The sequence below is a fragment of the Garra rufa genome, chromosome 2 (genome assembly GCF_049309525.1).
Source record: "Garra rufa chromosome 2, GarRuf1.0, whole genome shotgun sequence".
NCBI classification, from domain to species: domain Eukaryota; kingdom Metazoa; phylum Chordata; class Actinopteri; order Cypriniformes; family Cyprinidae; genus Garra; species Garra rufa.
Window position 1 is genome coordinate 51,619,662 of NC_133362.1, and position 23,380 is coordinate 51,643,041.

The 23,380-nt window shown below is 39.9% G+C and overlaps 1 protein-coding gene and 1 non-coding gene across 2 annotated transcripts; both read left to right on the plus strand.

Moving 5' to 3' along the window:
- Window positions 1-254: 254 nt before the first annotated feature.
- LOC141325583 (uncharacterized) lies at window positions 255-5,559 on the plus strand. The gene is made up of 2 exons (XM_073834364.1): window positions 255-685; window positions 3,370-5,559. Exons 1-2 carry the CDS (start codon window positions 457-459, stop codon window positions 4,473-4,475), a joined length of 1,335 nt encoding a protein of 444 aa, XP_073690465.1. The 5' UTR covers window positions 255-456; the 3' UTR covers window positions 4,476-5,559.
- Window positions 5,560-8,682: 3,123 nt separating this feature from the next.
- trnat-ugu (transfer RNA threonine (anticodon UGU)) lies at window positions 8,683-8,756 on the plus strand. The gene has a single exon. It is a non-coding gene; the product is annotated as a tRNA-Thr (tRNA).
- Window positions 8,757-23,380: the final 14,624 nt, after the last annotated feature.

Here is a 23,380-nt window from a genome sequence, read left to right on the forward strand (position 1 = left end):
TCACAAAGACTGTTGATGCTGATCAAATACCATGATGTGAGTCTTAATTTGAAGTCATTTTCATTTATTTGTGCAGATCGGCTTTTTTTAAAGAAAATAAAAAATAGCGCACATTGTAGACACACAAAGTCATTCCCCATAATATTTTCCCTCCTTTCGGCGCTTCACACTCCAGTCCAGCGGGTGGCACTAACACACACACTTCTGTTTGACAAACACCATTAAACCTAAGAAGAAGAAGAAGATTAGTTTCACTGCTCTCTGTTGTTTTGTTGTGATTCTGTTTTAGTTCAGCCTGTGAGAAATGAAGTTTCTGTAAACAGAAAAAAAAAACAGTTTTTGAATCCAGTCAGTAAATACCTGTAATATCCTCATCCTCACAGCTGTGTCTAGGTTTTGAAGCGAGCAGGAATATCTGGAGAAGTATCTGCTGAACTGAGATCTGCTGCTGTGAAGATGGAGTTTGTTAAAGTGGAGAGTGAGGAGAACATGAGTGAACTAGAAACCTGGAGAATAAAACAAGAGGAACCAGAACTTTTGAGAATAAAACTGGAGGAACCAGAACCTTTGAGAATAAAACAAGAGGAACCAGAACTTTTGAGAATAAAACAAGAGGAACCAGAACTTTTGAGAATAAAACAAGAGGAACCAGAACCTTTGAGAATAAAACAGGAGGAACAAGGAGGTTGGTGTTTAATCTTCATTCATCTTTAATGACTGTTTGTGGTACATTATTTCAAAGTTTTATTAATACTGAGTTTCAAGCTGCTTTAGATTTAGTAAATTGTAATAGAAACAATATTTAAAGCAGATCAGTCTGTTAAAGTATAGATGGGGCAGCAAAAGCACTTCCAGATCTAGTAAGAAACATTTAAATTCTGCATAGGGATGCACCGATATGTATCGACCGATCACTTGCGCGTTTTGTCAGTAAAGCCGGTTCTGTACTACACACAGCCGTTGTTTACCGACGAGCTGCGCAAATCAATGTTCATTATCAGCGTGTATTATCTGTAGAATATACGGCTCAACGTGAAATCACGTACCTGATGGCATTTACTGCTGATTACAGAACCGGCTTTACTGACAAAACGCGCAAGTGATCGGTCGATATATATCGGTGCATCCCTAATTCTGCACAGAATTTTTGGTAACATTTTCTATGAAGCCCCTATTTATAATACATTATAAAGTATTTCTAAGGCATTGTAATGAATGCATCATAAAAAATAAATAAATAAATAAATCTTATAATATGTTCTCAAATAATCATAACAATTACAATATACTAAAGTACTTGAGTATTTGGGGTTCTAACTTTTAAGATTATGATTATTTATTAGACACAATGGGCGGCTAATTAAATCTACGCAATTTTTAATGGACTATATCCTATTACAATTTTTTTTTTTTTTTACATTATATTTCATTTTATTATGATAGGCCCCCTGGTCTACTGACTAGAAGCAACTTTCCAACTACACTAACACTCCTTTATTAGTAGTATTATTCGACTTAGGTTAAGTTTGGCTAGGTAGAAGGTTCACAAACTTGCAAAGTTACATATCAGTTTTGTCTTTTGGGGAACCATTAAAATACAGTGTTAGAATATATTTAGCATACTACTACTAATAATTATTGCTAGCTGTCATGCAGTTGAATAGTTACTTATCAAAAGCTGTCTAAAGGGTACCATCAAAATAATCTAACTAATAATACAAACGTGTCATGTTATCCATTCATCTGATACATTAACTTTTGGCTCTTTGATAGATATTATTATTATTGTTATTATTATTAATACTTATAAGTGCTCTTTTTATGCTTCCAGTAAAGTGACATGCGTAACGTGGTAATATATGAGACTTATGTTATAACTATGAGGAGATAATCACACGCTTAAAAGCTATAACCGCAAATAAATAAAAATTACAATACATTAAAACAGTTTTATGATACAACATACTATACATTTTTTTTATAATGCACTATGAATTCATTATAGTGCCTTAAGCATACCCTTATAATGCATTATAAATACGGGCTTTAAAGAAAGTATGCTGAATTATTTTATGAACAGATCAAACACGGCTGATGCAGAAACAGTGTTAGCTAAAGTCATGTCCAATGCTATTACATCATTAGTTTCAGGGTTTGGACATTTTGGGAGAGAAATTCAAGAACTTTTCAACGAAATTGAAATTTTGCATGCCTCCCGACTCAAGTTTAGTGCTTTGCTGTCAAATGTGTCTTACCAAGAAATAAACATGTAATATTTTTTAGTAACTGCGCTTAAACATTCAAAACAATAGTAATCTTATGGTTGACTTGTTATTCACTTTTTAGCATCAAATGGTGATGTGTTTATGCATTTTGAGGTTTAAAAACATGTTATTTTCCACATACTGTACATTATTGTTGCTCCTCTCTGCCCTCCCTTTCTGAAACGCTTTGATTTCCACAAAACTCACTGTTGATGGAAACCCAGGTGTTCTCTGATTGGTCAGCTATCCGTGCTTTGGAATTGGCCGGATACCTCAAGCGTGTGTTGGAAATGTTACACCCCTAACCATGTTGTGATACTATTTCTTGGCGCATCGAGACAGAAATGATAAAACCCATTATAAACTAGGCATTTGTTGCATACGTGCAAACTCGTGTTTGAAAAGTCAGTACTGAATTCTTTAAATATGAAAACGTACTTGCAGGCCATCAGTCAGATGCACAGACTGTTCATGCAACATTGTGATTGGCCCACTTTATGGGCATAAGGAGCTCCAGGTGTGTGTTCCTGTTGTGTATGCACTTCGATGGATTAAATGCAGAGCACAATTCACCATACTTGACTGTTTCTCTTTCAACTGGTGCAAAACTATTTCCTATTCCTAAAGTGTAATTATAATATTACTAAAGTTTTTTACAGAAAAAGTTTAGTGATTTATGAGTGAACATCCTGTGACAGTCAGTTTTGGGTTGTTTTCCATTTAAAAGATCAGTGGAACAGCCCATTAATAAACTGCCCCCTAAATAAAAACTCAGAAGTTAATTTTTTTTTATTTGATAGATAAATGGGGAGTTTTTTCTCTTATTTTCCCTCATCACTTTGAATTCAATTTGATGATTTTTATCCCCTAGGATACATAAAATAGTAGAGATCAGTCTATATAGATTTCCTAAACACTATCATTAGATTATCTGGATTTTTTTATTTCTATTAATTGTATAAAGGCCAACTTAAACACTGTAGGAAACCAGCCGACCAGGATCGGGTTTGGACACCATGGTATAGGATCTAGCATTTCTATGATGCCAGTTGCTTTGTGCCATTAAACTGGGGTTAACGTTTATTTCTTTGTTTTTCCACCGTAGACCTAACAGCACTGAAAGAGGAGAAGGAAGTACTGAATGAAACCGAAGAGAAAGATCAGTTTGAGAATCTTCATAATTTTGTATCTGGGGGAAAATCAGTTTGTTCCTTAGAGTCTGCAAATACTTCTAAACAAAAAAGAGCACAAAATACAGGAACTAGGAGTAATTTCACTTGCTTTCAGTGTGGACACAGTTTCACTCTAAAAGAAAACCTTAAAAGGCACATGAGAATTCACACTGGAGAAAAGCCTTACACATGCAAACAGTGTGGAAAAAGTTTCAGTCAAAAAGGACACTTTAACATTCACATGAGAGTTCACAATGGAGAGAAGCCTTACACCTGGAGAAAATGTGGAAAAAGTTTCTGCAGAAAATTAAATCTTAAAAACCACGTGTGTATTCACACTTTGGAGAGCCTTTTTAACTGCCAACAGTGTGGAGAAAATTTCACTCGTAAAGAAAGCCTTAACAAACACATGAGAATTCACACTGGAGAGAAGCCTTACACGTGCGAACAGTGTGGAAAGAGTTTCGCTCATAAAGTAAACCTTAACACACACATGAGAATTCACACTGGAGAGAAGCCTTACACGTGCAAACAGTGTGGAAAGAGTTTCGCTCATAAAGAAAACCTTAACACACACATGAGAATTCACACTGGAGAGAAGCCTTACACGTGCAAACTGTGTGGAAAGAGTTTCACTCAAAAAGGATGCCTTAACAGACACATGAGAATTCACACTGGAGAGAAGCCTTCTACATGCAAACTGTGTGGAAAGAGTTTCACTCAAAAAGGATACCTTAACAGACACATGAGAATACATGCTGTAGAGAAACCTTACACATGCAAACAGTGTGGAAAAGGTTTCTGTGGAAAATCAAAACTTAAATACCACATGCGTATTCACACTTTGGAGCGCTTTTTTACCTGCCAACAGTGTGGAGAAAATTTCACTCGTAAAGAAAGCCTTACCACACACATGAGAATTCACACTGGAGAGAAGCCTTACACGTGCAAACAGTGTGGAAAGAGTTTCGCTCGTAAAGCAAACCTTAACAGACACATGCGAATTCACACTGGAGAGAAGCCTTACACGTGTGACTAGTGTGGAAAGAGTTTCACTCAAAAAGTAAGCCTTGGCAAGCACATGAAGATTCATAATCAAAAGAAGCCTTATTAAGGGTTCCAAATGGAATCCTATACAGGGTTTCTACAATGCAATTCTAATTCACATTTTAAAGCAATGTGTTTTGTCCATGGTACACTTTACCGTGTCAACTTGAAATATGGACTATGGACAAATGGACTCTGTCTACAGTGTAAGAACTTCACATTTGAATGTCATGAATTGAAGAGAGATCTCACAGGAAGTGCACTGTTTTTTGGTTGAAGCATAAAAAAGGACACTGTTAGCATTTTAACATCAGTGTGTATGGATTTAATTTGCACACATCAGTTACTTGCTCATTTCTAGTACCAACATTGGCGGTTTTGAGGAAGGCTTTAATAGTCATATTTTGGAACCATTCCTAAAGGACTGTATTAGGAATTGTCTTTTAGGATTGTCTTGTAGACCTTTTTTCTGAACGCGGAAGTCACGCCTGACTAAATTTTTAGCATTTTCTATGTCTCATGTCAAAGTAGCGTATAATCCGAGCTGTTAATCTAATGTTAAACCTATAAAAATGTTTTTAAAAAGCACATTGCTCCCTAGCACCATCACTTTGCAATGACCATCATTTGTCATTGCCTCACTTTTAGGTTTAAACTTTATTGTAAAACAATCATTGTTGAATAAAAAAAAAACTGTTACAAATTATTGTCCTATTTTTCTTACAAAAAAAAAACAAGAGTAATAATAATAGTCGGACATACGTACATAATGTGGCTGCGTTCGAAAGCGCATACTGGATGAGTAGGTACTTAATTTCAATAAGTACTTACTTAATGATCGCTAAAAGAGTACGTACTCTACAGCCAAATCTCGTTGAGTATGGATGTGATCTGCACGTCTTCCGCCATGTTGACGTTATCATGTGACCAACGACGTTATAACAAGTGCAACAACTTAACATATAGCGACAGGTTTAATTCATCTTTCTATAAATATTTTGATATTGATGAAATTTGTTCATTTTGTGATCATGTTGAAGAAACAGCTGTTCTTTTATTGTGATTGTAGTATAACATATATGTTTTGGGTTCATTTAGGTTTTTGTATTTTTTAATTCTAAAATAAATATTTTTTGTCAGGAAAACCCAAATTCTTTATTTTTTGAATATGTTTTTTTTTTGTATTCAAAATTGTTTATCCACACGCAAAACTAGCCTAAATTCTTGTTGAATTTCTCTTTTCATCCCTGAGGCTTAACAAAAACAACAAATCCATTTTTTGATAAACTATAATGTTAATAATTTGATTCAGAGATATTTAATCATATTTCCGTGTATATAATCGCATTCTTTGATGTGAGCAAGCCTAATAGTTATGTTTTCAGGTTTTTTCATTATGATTGTTCATTGTTAAAGATAAATACCATCTTTCCCTGAACCTGTAATAATAAGTTATGTTTTATAATAATAAAAAGAAAATAAGCACAACAGATGCTCAAATAACTCATAGCATCAGTAACACAATGACCCTACCTTGTACATCTTCCTCCATGTTTGCAATATCTGCACAAAGGAAACGTGGATCAGCTGCTCGAAGATCTTGTGTTTGGTGCATAACAAAATAATAAACGATTCTAGCATTAAAAAGTATAATAAATAAAGGTAAAATCATAATAAAATAATAATAATAATAATAGTAGTCAGTCCAGCCCATGGTATTTTCTTTTATAACCGACCTGGCCCCCCATTAAAGAAAATAAAAATATGTGGCCCGCTCAGAAAAAAGTTTGGGGACCCCTGCTCTAGATGCTCTCGCTGGCTCTGGGCTCATTGATGATGAAGAGGCCACAGCAACATCTGGTCCAGATGAGGCAAAGGGCAGGTGGAGTGATGGAGGGTCTCATCGATGGCACTTGACTATTTATTTCCAGGATGCTGCTGTGGATTTCTCTTTTCTCACTGCACACACCAGTCTGCAGACATTTCAGATCATACAAAGATGCACAAATACAATACAAAAGCTGTCATTTTAACAGCACAATGTCATTAGATCTCTGTATTAGAAGTAACAAACAAAATGAACAATCTTTATATTAAGTTTCAGATTTTACTTTTTTTCCTGTAAATGCTGCTGTCATCTTTTTTTTTCAGGTCCTGCTCCACCACAAAATATCTGCAACAAAGGCACAGAAATCAAGAATCAGAAAAGTGGTGTAATAGCTCTGCTTAATTTATTTTTTTATTTTTTATTAAATATTATTAATAAACTGCAACTTAAGGTTTAAAATATGTTTTATTGATGTCTGTAGTGTACTCACTCAAAGCCTTTGATGGCAGCACTGCTTTATCAGTCATTCTTCACCTGACAAGCATACTTGCCTCATCTGTCCCTGTAACATCCAGCCAAGATTCAGTTCCCTCTGATTCGTGTGCTCAATACTACATTTATGAGGTAGCTGTTGTGTTAATTGGTTTATCATCAAATTCAAATGCTCCTGAATTTATCAACAGTACTATTAGACAAATGAAACAGATAACTCATGTTTAGTTACTATATGTACATGTGTTTATTTACATAACATTAATCTAAAGCAGTGTTGGCAACAGTGAATTCTACATTAACTCAAATAATGTCCATCACTCATTTAGATGTCTGTTTCGTGTTGTGATGGGCTCATTTAATTCTCTCAGAACTTATTCCTGTCCGTTGTTAAACATTTAGTAATCATATTTAAGATGTCTATGGTAGCTATACGTAATAAAACGTGTTTTACAGCGAGATCAGAAATATACTTTAGCATTACTGTCTAACGTCTTGGCACCTTATGCAAATCAACAGTTTACGATACAGTAGCTCAACAAATATGATTTTAAGACAGTGAACCGTGTTTCGGTTTGCACCCTGGTCGCGTTTTGGCCTCCTGTGGCCTCCTGGGATTGAAAAGTGTGCATCAGATGAACACTTCAGAATCTGGGCTGAAGCAGTAGGGATTTCTCGCCTACTCTTATGAATACTGAGGTTTCGAAGGTACTTCTTTCTTCACGTACTCTTTTTCCCTAATATATAGTAGGTAAGTAGGCATATTCGAACGCACTTTAAGTATACGTTTGTCCGAATCTAGTGAGAATTAGTCCACTCGCCTACTAATTCTCGCCTACTCTTTTATGAATACTGAACATTCAAACATACTTTTTTCCTCGCCTACTGCTTTTTACCTACTATATAGTATGGAAGTATGCGGTTTCGAACGCAGCGCCTCTCTTTTAAGCGTACCAGCACCTTTCCCGCCTCTGGATGTTTTGACCCTCTGAGTCACCCTCCCGACAGCCTTGCTTTTGATTTGACGCCATGGCTTAGTTGGTTAAAGTGCCTGTCTCGTAAACAGGAGATCCAGCGCTCGAATCCCAGCGATGCCTTTGGTTGCGCGCCACAATACAGCCGACGTCGTGCTTTACCAAAAAAATGGGCAGCGAATGGGGACACAGAGGAGCTTGAGTTGTGATTTTTGCCATTTTCTTAAGCCCATCATGCGCAGTGTTGCAATCGGACAGCAGAAACCATTTGGAGGCCTCCTGTTCCCAGCGTAAATTGTTTTTAAAAAAAAAGTCAATCATATTTAAAAGGTAGCAAAACATGCCCAAGAACCAATTCAGTGAGGTATGGCAATAACTGTCTTGCATCAAGTGGAGGAAGCAGGACGTACAAAGTGTTTATTCATGCATCGTCTAAGCCGCCATCCCCACGATTAACATGTGGGTTGGCGCCGTGGCTTAGTTGGTTAAAGCGCCTGTCTAGTAAACCGGAGATCCTGGTTTCAAATCCCAGCGGTGCCTTGCAAATGGCAGCTTGGATCTTTTTGCCCTCCCTTGGACCTGAGGCCCTTACAGTGCCTCTGCCTTTCAAACAACACTGGGCACTGCAATTGTGCAGAGACCCGAGGGCCTGTCCTTCCTGCAGAGAGAGAACGCGCTCTTTTACTGTTGGACGGTCACAGACCTGGAAGGTCAGCCTGGGTTTGAATCCCAGCAATGCCTCTGGTTGCGCACCACAATACAGCCAACGTCGTGCTTTACCAAAAAACAGACGGCGAAATGGAGACACATAGAAGCTCGAGGACAGCGGGCAGCTTGCCTTGCAACACTACCCTCTCACGTGCTTTTGAAGGATAGCATCGTAGGCTAACGGGTCCCACCAAGGAGGCGCCGTGGCTTAGCTGGTCAAAGCGCCTGTCTTGTAAAGAGGAGATCCTGGGTTCAAATCCCAGCGGTGCCTTGGGCGGTTTTCCAGTCCAGCAAACGCAAGCTTTTCCGATAGCGAGTGGTTAATTTTGCAAAACACAGTTGTCGGCAAACGCCTTAAAGCTGTCCAGCGCCCGATCAGCCAACGCCTGGCCTCTTCTCTGGAAGCCTGGATTGTCAGAGTCGCCCTCCCGGAGGGCTAATGTGCTGCCCGGCTAGTCTAGTAAACAGGAGATCCTGCGTTCGAATCCCAGCGATGCCTTTGGTTGCACGCCACAATACAGCCAATTTTCAATACAGCTTTCAAAGGGCTTTACAAGTTCCCAGTGACCCTTATTCCTTGGATGGGATGATGAAGAGCCCTTTGAAGCTGCATTGACAATTAATTTTGGACCTTCAACCTGTTGGCTCCCATCGAAATATGTAGAAAAAATCCTGGAAGGTTTTCCTCAAAAACCTTTTTGACAGAAAAAGAGACATAAGCATCTTGAATGACAGAGGGGTGAGTGAATTATCAACAGGAAATATTTGTGTCAGAATTGATCTAAAAACTGAATAAATACAAAACCAACACATATACAAAATTATCAAGACTTAACAATTTTATTAGTTTCAGATGTAAATTTAGATTATTGAATTTTCGCTACTAGTTATTCAAGTTATTATAGTTATTATAACTATACTAGTTATTTCTATCTCATCCACATCATTTTATTTTAATCCACAATATTCTACTGACTCCCATGGGCTCCAAACACAGTGGTGTCCAAAATTATTAGAACACTAGTATTTTTACCAGCTAAAAAGGATTTTAATTCAGTCATGTTTATCTTTTGCTGTAGTGTTTCAATGGGTAATTTATTTTATATTTCTAAACATTAATTTTGCCATTAAATGTAATAATCCAGTAAGACTTTTGTTTGACAACAGCCAGTGCTCCAAACAGAGATCTGATCTTATCATCATCCATTCTGCACAGAATGACAGAACAAACTGAGACAGATTGAATCTAGAAGAACTGTGGCAACGTCTCCAAGATGCTTCAAGAGGCCCACCTGCAAACCTGAAAAACTATCCGCAAGTGCACCTAGTGCAAAAGCTGCTTTAAACACAGGATGATGGTCACACCAAATGTTGATTTAATTTAGTTAAAAGAAGTTAATTGATAAAGAAAACATTTATGATATTTTTATCAACATTCTCATTTTACAGAATTTGTACACAAGTGAAAAATACTATGAACTTCCCTTTAAAAATAAAATTAATGTTAGTGTGTCTTAACGTTAGAAATGAATACTTACTTCCTCTGAAGATCATGTATTAGAAGATTTTCATTCCCAAATCTTCAGGATCATAAGGAGGAAACACACACACAAGCATTCAATTAAATTAAAATGAATTTGTTTGATAAGACATTATCTACTTACTGACAGACATGGGCTTACGAAAATGTACTCACCAGCTCCATACCAAATCTGCACAGCTGATCCAAAATCCTGGTTTACATATAGTATTCTTCTCCATGGAGTCCAATGATCATACTTTCAGGTCCTCTCTCTGTCAGATGAGTTCACATAACAGTGTTCTTAGGTTAAGTTACTCATTTTGAAGTTCTGTCACATTTTGTGAGTTTGATCTTAAAACTAGCATGGGTGCACGATATGACTATATTATTTCACAATAGTAATATATCACAGTATAGTTATTTATAATATTGTATTTCATTCAACATACGATCAAAGTAGCAAATTGACGTTACAAACAATAGGACTAATACAAAGGCAAGTTAAGTACATTTAATGATTTTCTCTTTAGTATTTTGTTGCTTGATTATAATTAAGACCGACTGCTTGTAACGATAGGCTTAATTATACTGATGTAACTTTAAAATCCAGTAACTGACACCTAACTTGGTTTGTTAATCTGGACTCAAAACATTAGCGACTGTGTTTAGGTAAATTACATCTTAAGTAAACTGTCTGTATTTGACTATTCAAGTGAGGTGCAGATTTCTTTCACTACATATATTCGGCAAGATATAAATATAACATTACCGCCTAGCCGCAGCTAACAAAACACAGTAACACACACTGGTAGGATACTAAGATATGTAACGTAGACTAACTATGTACACTTTTCGTCTTTTATCGCACGCCATTGACCACTCCTCCGTTGTTGAAAGCCTGACAAGCATGTTTGTGTGATCATTCTCTGGGAGAATACCTATTGCACAGTACACACATTGATTGATGTCTTTTGGACCAATAGTTTTTGAGAAAAGTGGGGAAAAGCACCTCCTCCACACGTAGGGCTGGGTATCGAGTTCGATACTTTTTAAGCACCGACTGAATTGTCTCGATACTATCGAGTATCGAAAAAATCATTTTCGTTCGGTACCAAATTTCGATACCCAAGGATATAATCTTGTCAACGTCAGTGAGCTAGAAAACGTGCGGTATCTTTTACTTGCCCAGATCAAATGCTGGTGATTAGCTGCGGCGAGGCTGCCTTGAAAATCAATAGTTTATGGCGGTCAAGCCCACTCGCCCAGAGCTTGTCAAATGTGAGGCTGTAATGTACACTATACTTTAAAGCATAGCATAAATTTAACACAAACGATGTATAAGAGATCAAAAGTATTTCTACAATATGCCAATATTGACGGCAACAGCGTGCGATGCAATATTTGTAAAAAGGTTATCGCGTCCAAGACTGGCAAAACGTCAAATATGAGAAAACACCAGACAACATTCTGTGGGATACAATTATGGCGCCTCAGTCTCAATATAGTCTCAGTATAGGTACAACGCAACATACATTCACATCAAACGATAACTCAGAGTTGCACTCAGGGGCATCATTTTCACTGGGGACACGCTTTTCAAAATCCCGTTTGTGTCCTCCCACTTTCAAAAGGTTTTGTTAAAGTAATCTCTTGTATTGTAGAATGCACGCTCATCACCGCCGAGTTTCGCGGGATCGTTGAAACAAAACCAAAAGTAACACGCGCACACACATTTAAAGCAATTTTAATACCCCACGTTTAGAGAACGACTCCCCAATGCGCGCAAATTAGGCTACATAAAATATTGAAGCTGTTATTAGTATGTGGGCTAATAAATTGTGTAGTTGTCTATTAATAGCTCTGTATCATGCTTGAAGATTCAGTCTCTTTTGCACTTTGATTTTTGAAAGAGTAGCCTATTTTGATTATGGCTGTATTTATTGTCTACACCACTAAGAAAGAACTGTCGTTTATTTTTTGTTATTTATAATATATTTTGTCATTTATTTAGATTTTAATCTAAATGCACTGGTTGCCTCTAATTTAAATGGCTGTACTTATAATAAACATTTTGTTCATGTACTCATATTATCATTCATTCTTGTCCCTTGCTTAAGGTGTAAACTAAATATATTAAAAAGGCTTTCAGAATCAGCCCATTTACTTGTAAAACATCAGCAATCAAAATCGACCTTGAAGAATCAATATCAGTGCTACATGCTAATTTTTCTGAAGAAGAACTGTTGAGTGATTTCAGGTGATCTTAAAAGGTTAGTTCACCAAAAGATGAAAATTCTGTAATCAATAAGATCATTTGGATTTAATCAAAGAGCTTTCTGATCCTCCTATATTTACTGGATATGCATTTTCAATGCCCAGAAAGGAACCAAAAACATAGTCGAAATAAGTCAATGTGAATACTTCTGTGTAAAGTAAACAAAAATAACTTTATTCAAAGATTTATCCATGGGAGGATCAGAACGCTCTTGGATAAAATCCAAAATATCTTCATTAGTAGATAATGACAGAATTCAAATTTTTGGGTGAACTAAACCTTTAAGCAGCAGTGAGCCTCACAAATACTTAAATCTGATTGAGTTAAAACTGTTTGAACTTTATTATAAAAACATTCACTGATATATTGTGTTAACTACACTTTGTTCATTTTGCGCTTTTGTTCCTTTGTTTATTGGTCTTAGAGATAAGCCTGATGTGAAAGTGTCACAAACATCCTGAAAAAGTAATCTCGTTAAAATACATTTCTTAAAATAAAATTATAGAAAAAAAGTATCGTTCAGAACCAGTATCGAATTCAGGGTATCGGTATCGGTATCGAACATTTTGCAACGATACCCATCCCTACCCGCACGTGTACGGAAGATGATAAGCATTAACGATGTTCCGTACAGGCTTACGATGGTGTTCCGTACAGAGTGCGCATCTTGATTTCAATGACAAAAATGGACATTTAACGGATCAACAGTGTGCCATTTATTTGTTTTTACTGAAGAAAACAACATTTAAATTAATAAGGAAGGTGAGTACCCTTTTATTTGTTTAAAAGTCAAGTAATTTGCTACTTAAATAAGCTAGATGACCACGCGAGCTAGGCCTGATCGTGTCGCAATATTTTGGCATATGGGTTAATAACCATGTGAAACGTTAGTAAATAGCATTAAGTTAACATACCATGCGTTTCTTAAGATAAACAAGGACAAACAATTTGAACTGATTTAAAATATTTAATGATTAACCAATTTGAAAACTTTAACACACATAAATGAACAGGATACAAGTGTGTGTGTGTGTGTGTGTGTGTGTTTGTTTACAACTATTTACATTAAACAACAAACTGACAATAGTATAACTGCAAATAACATTCATTTTCAGTGTGCATTATGTACATTTGTGTGCATGTGTGTGTCCCCACAAGGATAGGAATACCAGTAGATTTTGACCTTGTGGGGACATTTCTCAGGTGTTTTATGTTGACAGACAACATTTATGGCACAGCCAGTCGGTGTCTGGCACTTCCTCCACTTCTGCACACACAATTGGCACAGATCACACTGGAGCCATTCATCAATGGCCTCATCTTCTGAGCCAGGTGGGACCACTCTACGGCAGACAGCACAGTGTTCTCCCTCTCCCGTCTGAGAAGGAGGTGCCTGCCTCTTTTGACATTTGGCCTCGTGGGCTTGTCTCTTTTCCTTCTTTCTTTTTTTGCCATCTCTTCCTTGCACTTTCTTTTGTTTTCTTCCTTCTCTTTTCCTTTAGTTTCTTTTTCTACCAGCAGTTTGAAATACTCGTCGCTGGTGATAACACGGATTGGCAAAGGAATGCGACGCCTCACCTTCTCCTTCCTCTCCAGGGCTGGACTCATGAGAACGTTAGCCAGACTCTCAGGTATTACACCTGCTGCCACCAGGTAATTTTTGGGAGCCACCGGGTTACTGTCATGATCGGGGCTGTGGGTTTTCCCTCAGCCACCTGAGGTCGCTGTTTGCACTCACTCCTCTGATTCTTCACGTCTGTTTTGTCATTTGCACTGATCACCCACATCTGTTCACAATTATCTTTGGACTATAAGAACTCTTTCTGCTCACTCTGGATTCAGGTCTGCATTGTCTTTTGTCCTCTGTGTTTTTTGTGTTCCAGTTCTACCTATGACCTTGCTCTTGTTTTGTTCAGTTTATGTTGAGTCTACCGTGTTGGCTTTTTGTTTTTGTTTTTGTGTTTATTAAATATATTCTTTCTCTCCCTGCATTTGGACTCAGACCTCCTGTTATTCACCGTGACAGAATGCAGACCTCCATAATGGGTCCAGCAGGGAGGAATTTTTTTTTTTGAGGCGGTGACCATTCCCTCTGCTCCCATGACGGAGGGGATGTCATTTGAGGCGGCATCGGCAGCGCGCTTTGAGTACATCTACGCCTGCCTGGCGGTGGATGCTCGTATCGCCGAGGCTATGCGGAAGCGCCCCTGCTTTGCGGTGGGGGTGGAGACGACTGCGCTCTCTGTTCCGGACACGGCGGTGACCGCTCTCTCTGTTCCGGACGCGGCGGTGACCGCTCTCTCTGTTCCGGACGCGGCGGTGACCGCTCTTTCTGTTCCGGACGCGGCGGTGACCGCTCTTTCTGTTCCGGACGCGGCGGTGACCGCTCTCTCTGTTCCGGACGCGGCGGTGACCGCTCTTTCTGTTCCGGACGCGGCGGTGACCGCTCTCTCTGTTCCGGACGCGGCGGTGACCGCTCTCTCTGTTCCGGACGCGGCGGTGACCGCTCTCTCTGTTCCGGACGCGGCGGTGACCGCTCTCTCTGTTCCGGACGCGGCGGTGACCGCTCTTTCTGTTCCGGACGCGGCGGTGACCGCTCTCTCTGTTCCGGACGCGGCGGTGACCGCTCTCTCTGTTCCGGACGCGGCGGTGACCGCTCTCTCTGTTCCGGACGCGGCGGTGACCGCTCTCTCTGTTCCTGACGCGGCGGTGACCGCTCTCTCTGTTCCTGACGCGCCGGTGACCGCTGACGTTCCTGACGCGGCGAGGCAAGCTCGCGTTCCTCTGACGGCGGGGCCCGCGGACATTCCTCTGGCGGCGAGACCAGCTCACGTTCCTCTGGCGGCGGGGCCCGCGGACATTCCTCTGGCGGCGAGGCCAGTTCACGTTCCTCTGACTGCGGTGCCCGCGGACGTTCCACTGGTGGCGAGACCAGCTCACGTTCCTCTGGCGGCGGTGTCCGCTCACGTTCCTCCGCTGCACGGGCCTGGCCCGCCATCCCTCCCCCTGATGCACCTTCCACCGTTCCTCCTCCCTCCAGAATTTTTGTTTTGGGAACGTCTGGTAGCCGTTCCCTAGAGAGGGGGTACTGTCATGATCGGGGCTGTGGGTTTTCCCTCAGCCACCTGAGGTCGCTGTTTGCACTCACTCCTCTGATTCTTCACGTCTGTTTTGTCATTTGCACTGATCACCCACATCTGTTCACAATTATCTTTGGACTATAAGAACTCTTTCTGCTCACTCTGGATTCAGGTCTGCATTGTCTTTTGTCCTCTGTGTTTTTTGTGTTCCAGTTCTACCTATGACCTTGCTCTTGTTTTGTTCAGTTTATGTTTGAGTTTATGTTGAGTCTACCGTGTTGGCTTTTTGGTTTTGATTTTGTGTTTATTAAATATATTCTTTCTCTCCCTGCATTTGGACCCAGACCTCCTGTTATTCACCGTGACAGTTACAGGTGGGACGAGGTGTTTGAGTTGTGCTTAATCTGTCATCAGGTTGAGTGCTGGACGTGAAGGTGAGAGTGGCGTGAGCACTGGATGGTGTGGGTGAATGAGTAATGGATGTTCAATTCAATTCAATTCAATTCAAGTTTATTTGTATAGCGCTTTTTACAATACAAATTGTTGCAGAGCAGCTGTACAAAAGTTTTAGGCTACTACAATATATTTAGTAGCTTATTAGTGGTGAATACTGTATGTTGAGTCGATGTACATATGATATAAATATTAAAATCAGTAACTGTGTAATCAAACAGATGATGAACACTAATTGCAATGGTTATGTGCTGTAATCGACTTGTAGGAAAATTATGTAGTGCTGTATGTTGTTTCAAGGCTGGCATCATCTGCGGTCCTCTGAGGGGTTGGCATCATCTCTTCTTCTGAATCCGGGCTGAATCTTGTGTAAACCCTAGTTACCACGGGATGGAAATCCCGTGGCAGAGACAGAGAAACAAAGAAATAATTAGCGTAGCTGCTGTTCCAACTTCCGACCAAACAAAAATGACGTGTTTAGCCCAAGCTGAGGAATATTAATGTGCATTTGATCAGATGATCAGATACAACGTTCTGAGATACATTATGTGAATGCTTGGCTCAGTGTTGTGGTGGCAGAGCTGGTTGGTGTAGCAGATGGTGTGGCAGGAGCGATGGATGTTGTGTCTGACGGAGTGGTGGGAGTGCTGGATGGTGTGGCATCATTTCCATCTGCAAATGGAAGCACTCTTTCCACCTAATAAAATAAAACGTATGTAAAACTCATTAACACACTTGAAAAGAAATGTAAGTAACTTTTAAGAGGATGAATTATCATATTATTAATGTCAAAATACCTGGGTTGTGTCCACAGCAGCCCTGGAGAGAGGAAAGATGCCAGCCATGCGAAACCCAGCCTTAATGTTTTGGGCTGTGACTGCAGTGGGGTAGACATGTTTGAGGAGTGGTGACCCATCCTGGAAGCCATAGTGGAGAAAGCAGTCTTCAGTGGGTTGAAGACTGCAATGTCGAGGGGCTGCAGAATATGTGTTGTGTTGGCAGGTAGGCAGAGAATTTCAATTTGGTTTTCCCTGCAGAACATGATTACGTCTTTTGAAACGTGTGTCTCGTGTTGGTCCATGATTAAAATTAGTGGTCTCTCCTCAGGAGCATATTTCATAAATCATAAAGTTTAGGAAATCCCTGGACCACAATGATGAGCTGCTCCTCCATGTTTCTGCTGAGATTTCAATGTAACGGAAAAACGTGAGGAAGCTGATTGGTTGGTTCATGTCACATGACCTGCGGTGCGCTTGCAGCATTCTGAAAAGTTGAGAAGTTTTTATCTCGATGCAGCGCAGACGCGCCTGGAAAAACGCTTCCAGTATGCGCGCGCAAGCCGCGAGTCTCCATTTGAAATAATGAACTTGAGCGCCTAAAAGACGCTACATGTGAACGGCCCCTTAAAAAGAGCTCCGAGTCCATGTAACCCTTATCCTTGACACCATAGGGGGAGCTGAGGGTTGGTTAGGATGAGGGTTGTTTTAAGAATTAATGTGTTTTGCAGTGAAGTTTCCTTGAGTTTATATTTTGTAGTTTTCTTGTCTTTCACAGTTTGCTTCATTTAAGAGTGTGATGATACAGTTCTGTCTGGGAATGTTTTGTCTGTCTATTTCAGGGTTATCTGTCGGCAGGAAACCAGTTGAGTGCGGCTGCACAATCTTCCTCTCTTCCTTATAGTTGCCCTGGATCATCTGTAATTTTCCTTCCCATATGTAGAAGTATTTTCTTAAATGATATGTGAACCCCCGCCTACATGAAGGCTTGTAAGGGTGCTGTATAAAGATGGGACTGCCCCATCTTCTTTGGTAGATAGCAATAAACAAACTTGTATTAGACTTTGGTGTGTTGTTGTCTATCCCAAGCGCGCTTGTTGCTGATCCACTCGACAGACCTGAGAAACTGCAGTGACCCAAAACAAAGGTTCTAACAATTTGGTGACCCCTGACGTGATGTCTCTGATCAGGTAAGACAAAGTATAGTTTGACTACCTGATCAGTGACATTACTATTACTGTGTGTCTGTAATTACGTGACTTGGGCAAGACAGAGTATAGTCTGACTGTCTAATTAGTAATTGCTGATTAAATTGCGTAACTCGGGCAAGACAGAATATAGTCTGACTGTCTGATTACCAATTGTTTAACTGCGTAGTAGGGTAAGACAGAGTATAGTCTGACTATCTGTACTGACGTAAGGTATACCCTCAGCGAGGCTGGGAAGACCGCTATAAATCAAAATCGAAAACGAAATTAAAAGCAAAAGTGTGAGTCACGAGTTTCGGTCTGTCCCATGGTGAGGTGAATATCTGTATATATTATCTGTATATCTATCATGGGAGCCACCTATCCTAAACCAAATCCTGGCGAAACACCAAATTGGATGAATAGATGTAGTTGGGGTTTTACACAAATTTATGGGTGAATAATTTTTCGGGTTGGACCAAAGCCAATGGTGTGTATCCTACATATCCCAAAATGGGTTCTTTTGACCCAAATAATATGGCACAAGCTTTTCGATTGACATATAAAGGTGAAGGTGACCCTGAAAGGGACCAAAAATATATGAAAGACGGGTAAGATGTTTGGTTAAAAACACAAACCGTGTGGAATGATAAACAAGGCATTTCATTGCCCAGATCAGTTAAGGGTATCGTGCCAAAAAAAGCCGACGGGTAAGAACGAGAAACTACTGTTAGATGAAGCCGAGTCCAATTTGCAAAAAAAAAAAACAAACGACCAAAGCGACTGAATTTACAAACAAACTCTATCCAGACTTGTCTTCCGTTTCCACATTCTCGCCTTGCGCGCCGCCGCCTTATCCTGCACCCGCGCCTGTCGTGCCCGCGCTTAATTTCGCAGCTCGCCGCGCGCCCCCAGCAGAGAAAATAAATGAAGCTCATTTATGGATAACAAAACGACAGGGCCACATAGAGATAACTCCGCCGTCCGTCTCGACTATGAAAAACATTTTGAGCATGTTACCAGAAGTGGACAAACCAATAAAATTGTCGTGTAACAGCCATTTCACTGGCGCAGATTATAAGTTCATAATAATGTCAAAAATGGGTAATAAGTCTGATGAGACGCGTCTGCTCGAGGTTGTTCCCTGTCTAAAACCAGAAAATGATCGACCTAAGTGTGTGTGTCCAACACACTGATAAAGAGTCTTGCCTGGCTAAGACAACCTTGAAGATAGATAAAGCCTCTATGTGTGTGTGTGTCAGTCTCTATCTGCACTCAGTCGCTGTCTGCACTCCATCGGGAGTGTTGAAGCTGACTTCTGCTGATGAAACTGCAAACTATTTTCTTCAGTAAACAACAGCATCTTGTTGAAACACTTATTGAGGCCTCTTGTCTACCTTGCTCGTTAGCTATAGTAAAAACAAAGGGTCACTCGAATTTATACACAGATGAGGCTAAGTGTAACTAACTGGCTGACCTAAATGCAAAAAGGGCTGCTCAAGAGGGGCCTCCAAGCCCCCATGTTAATATAGCTGTAGTGTCAACCTCAAAAATGACGTCGTCAATGATTCCAGATGTTGACCTTGTCGCTGTCCAAAAAGCAGCAGCTGATAATGACCATCAATTTTGGTCAGTTTTTTCTGCGTCTCAGGAACCTGATGACCTCTGGCGTGACAAAGATGGTCGACTGTGTTTACCTACGTCTGTTTTACCGTTTCTCGTCTGCGAATTTCATGGTATCACTTATCGCGGCCGAAGAGGGGTACAATGCGAGCCTTATTTTGCGTCGACCAATTACCGCAAACGGTTAATGACATTCTTGACAGATGTTTAATTTGCGCTAAAAATAATATAAGGTAACCTCCAGCAAAACATCAACACCTGCCAAGGCCTAACCAACCGTTTACTGAATGGCAGGTTGATTTCACACACATGCCCAAGAGGGGACCTTTTAAATACCTCTTGGTGCTTGTGGACAAATTTTCTAAGTGGGTAGAGGCTTTTCCATGTGCGAAGGAAAATGCAAACGTTGTAGTGCAGTTTTTAACCAAAGAAATCATACCCAGATATGGTATTCCAGTATCAATAGATTCCGATAAGGGCACACCTTTCACATCAAAAGTATCTTAACAAAAGATAAGAAAAGCAATGATCAGTATGAATTCATCTGATTGGACAAGGGTTCTTCCAATTGTCTTAGCAGACCTAAGAATGATGCCTCAGCCAAATTTAGACAACTTATCACCCTATGAGGTGGTGATGGGCCGACCTTTCCCCATCCCTTGGTGCCATGGAATGGTAGGGATAGGTGTGGTGTTAACTGACCACATGTCCCTCTGTAGGCCTAATAGAAAAATTAACTGAGTTCTGGGAAAGGGTTAACATGAAACACCCTGAGATCCCGAAAGCTAACTCACACCCCTTTGAAGTGGGCAATCAAGTATTGATAAAGAAATTAAAAACCGGGGGCCTTAATGACTCTCTGTATGATGGGCCTACAGAGATATTAGCTGTGACCAGAACTGCTGTTTTAACTGATCTTTTTCCACAGTGGATTCATGCAACCAGAGTGAAACCCTTGAAATGAAGAACAATGTATTACAAGTACTAACTGTTTTTGTTTTCCAGAGCAATAATCTGTATTGTCCTAGCTGTACTCATGGTACCCAACGCTTCAAAGGAGGAGGCCAAAAGAAACCACTTCTGGCAGTATGCCAACTGGACAGTGCGTCAACTGACCAATGAATCATGTGTGGTGTGTCAAGAATTATTCTGCACCACAATAACTGTATCCTTGAAACCATTTGTCTATAACTGTGAACCCCCCAATTTCACTGTGTTCTGTACATATTATGCAGGGAATATGTATGTATGGTCTCCTAGGTGTGTAAAGAGGGTAACAACACCCTTTACTGATGAAACAAGGTAGTGCATCAAGTAAAAATGAAACTGAAACTGTTGATGTAAAAGTTAGCCTGGTGTTACCAGAAGGTTTATGTTTCCTTATTGTTTTAATGGGACATCAGGTGATAACGTGACACGTACAGTATAAGTGTATAAGTGCTACAAATTGTAAACAAATGATAAACCAAGGGCAGGGTATAGAAAGGTGGCTGCAAAGCTACTGTCCAAGGTTCGAGAGGGGCTCATGTGAGAAGAACACCGCAGCATGTGCTAAGGGAAATAATAAAACTGTTTGTTACACCTCTAGGAACACTGCCTGCATTGAATTGCTCACGCTCTGTGAAGATCTCTGGCCAGCGAAAGGTGCAGTGCTGGCTGATGACTGGTACTGGTACTGTGGTGGGGACACTGTAAACAACACGTACAGGATGAGCTGGACAGGCCTCTGTGCACCAGTGCAGCTGCAACATCGTGTGACTGTTATGCATACACAACGTGATTTGTCTTTCAGGAGCAAACGATCAGTGGACAACGAGGACGTCCCTGATGAACATTAGATGAGGTCACACTGGACTCGGGTGTGGAAGTCTATGACACCTCAGTTTGGCGTCTCTGACCTACTGAGACAACAGAACATCATGCATTGTCGACTGGCATCATTTGTAAACAGCACCACAGCTGCACTGGTAGGAGTACAAAGCGAGCTGCGTGCACTGAGACAGGTGGTCGTGCAGAACAGGTTGGCCCTAGACATGCTTCTTGCCCAGCAGGGAGGGGTTTGTTCTGTTGTAGGTGACAAATGCTGCACATACATACCTGCAAATGATGAGTCTGAGGGATCAATTGGCACTGCTGTAGCTACTATGAAGCAGATCTCATCACAGATATATGAGGATGAGCTAAAGTCTAGAACTAACAATTGGAATTGGGGTATTCTCTCTAGCCTATTTGGCACGTTTGCACCTTCTCAATGATAATACCGGTATTACTTATTTTGTTTTTATTGTGAATTTTTGGTCCACGTGTAGTGGATCTTGTTCTGCGTTGTGTTATTGAAAGAAACTCCACACAAGGATGTTGATAAACTGGATTTACTTTCTGGCTTCTTTGCTCTGTATTGAAGTATAACAGACACCATCAGACAAACAATAAGGAGAATCCCTTGTCAAGCTGTGCCTTTTATCGCAGTGACAATCAGCGAAAGAGAGATAACAGGCATTGACAATTTTTAAAACTACAGAAATAACAGAATTAAAACAAAGAAAAACACAGAAAAATGAAACTATAAATGATCCATTTACATACCTGTATTGAAGTATAACAGACACCATCAGACAAACAATAAGGAGAATCCCTTGTCAAGCTGTGCCTTTTATCGCAGTGACAATCAGCGAAAGAGAGATAACAGGCATTGACAATTTTTAAAACTACAGAAATAACAGAATTAAAACAAAGAAAAACACAGAAAAATGAAACTATAAATGATCCATTTACATACCTGTATTGAAGTATAACAGACACCATCAGACAAACAATAAGGAGAATCCCTTGTCAAGCTGTGCCTGTCAATCATTACATACTTTTCAGTGTATATTCGTTTAACAGGAAATGCATTAAAATCTCTCATGGATCATTGAAAATAGAAAGATAAAAGTAAACAGATATAACTTAATCCAGTCATAAATGTGTAACTCCTAATACAGATGAAACGTTTTAACTGTTTTACAAATGAGTGCTGCATTAAACCGCAAAACTCAGCAGAATACCGCACGTGTAATGGCGGCCATTACCCGAAAGCATACTCTGAATAAACATACTTTTTACAACGTTTATAACTTGAATTGCTACTCTCCAAATAATGACAAGTTACAGACAGACAGATTTCATACAGAAAATCAGTGACTGATGAGTAATTAACAGTATTTAAACACTTTCATGAGGAGCTGATGAAACATACCTTTTATCGCAGTGACAATCAGCGAAAGAGAGAGGGCGCCTGGAAATTACATCAGCTCTACCCTTGCACTCACGCACTATAGAACTTGCGTGACAGTGCTTCCTGAACGTTTTTTTAACAGATTAACAAATTTATCAAAAGGGAAAACAAAAACAGAAATTCTGAAATAAAAATACACCTCTATAAACAAATGAAAATAACACTTATGCTTGTAACCACATCACCGATCACTCAAGCAATCTCTCCTAATACAAATTTCAAAATAAAAGTCCGTACATTAGTACCATAAAATAAAAGTAATTTCAATAATCTAGTGTGACAACATTACACTTGCCACACATGCATTGTGAAATGTTTCACACAACGTATGTATACTATGGTCTCTGCTATCTCTGCAGGATATCGCCCACTGCCACAGAAGGATACTGGAGAATCCAGACTCTAGAGAGAGTCTGGAAGAGGGGATTATAAGAATTAATTTGTTTTGCAGTGAAGTTTCCTTGAGTTAATATTTTGTAGTTTTCTTGTCTTTCGCAGTTTGCTTCAGTTAAGAGTGTGATGATACAGTTCTGTCTGGGAATGTTTTGTCTGTCTGTTTCAGGGTTGTCTGTCGGCAGGAAACCAGTTGAGTGCGGCTGCACTATCTTCCTCTCTTCCTTATAGTTGCTCTGGATCATCTGTATTTTTCCTTCCCATATGTAGAAGTATTTGCTTAAATGATATGTGAACCCCCGCCTACAT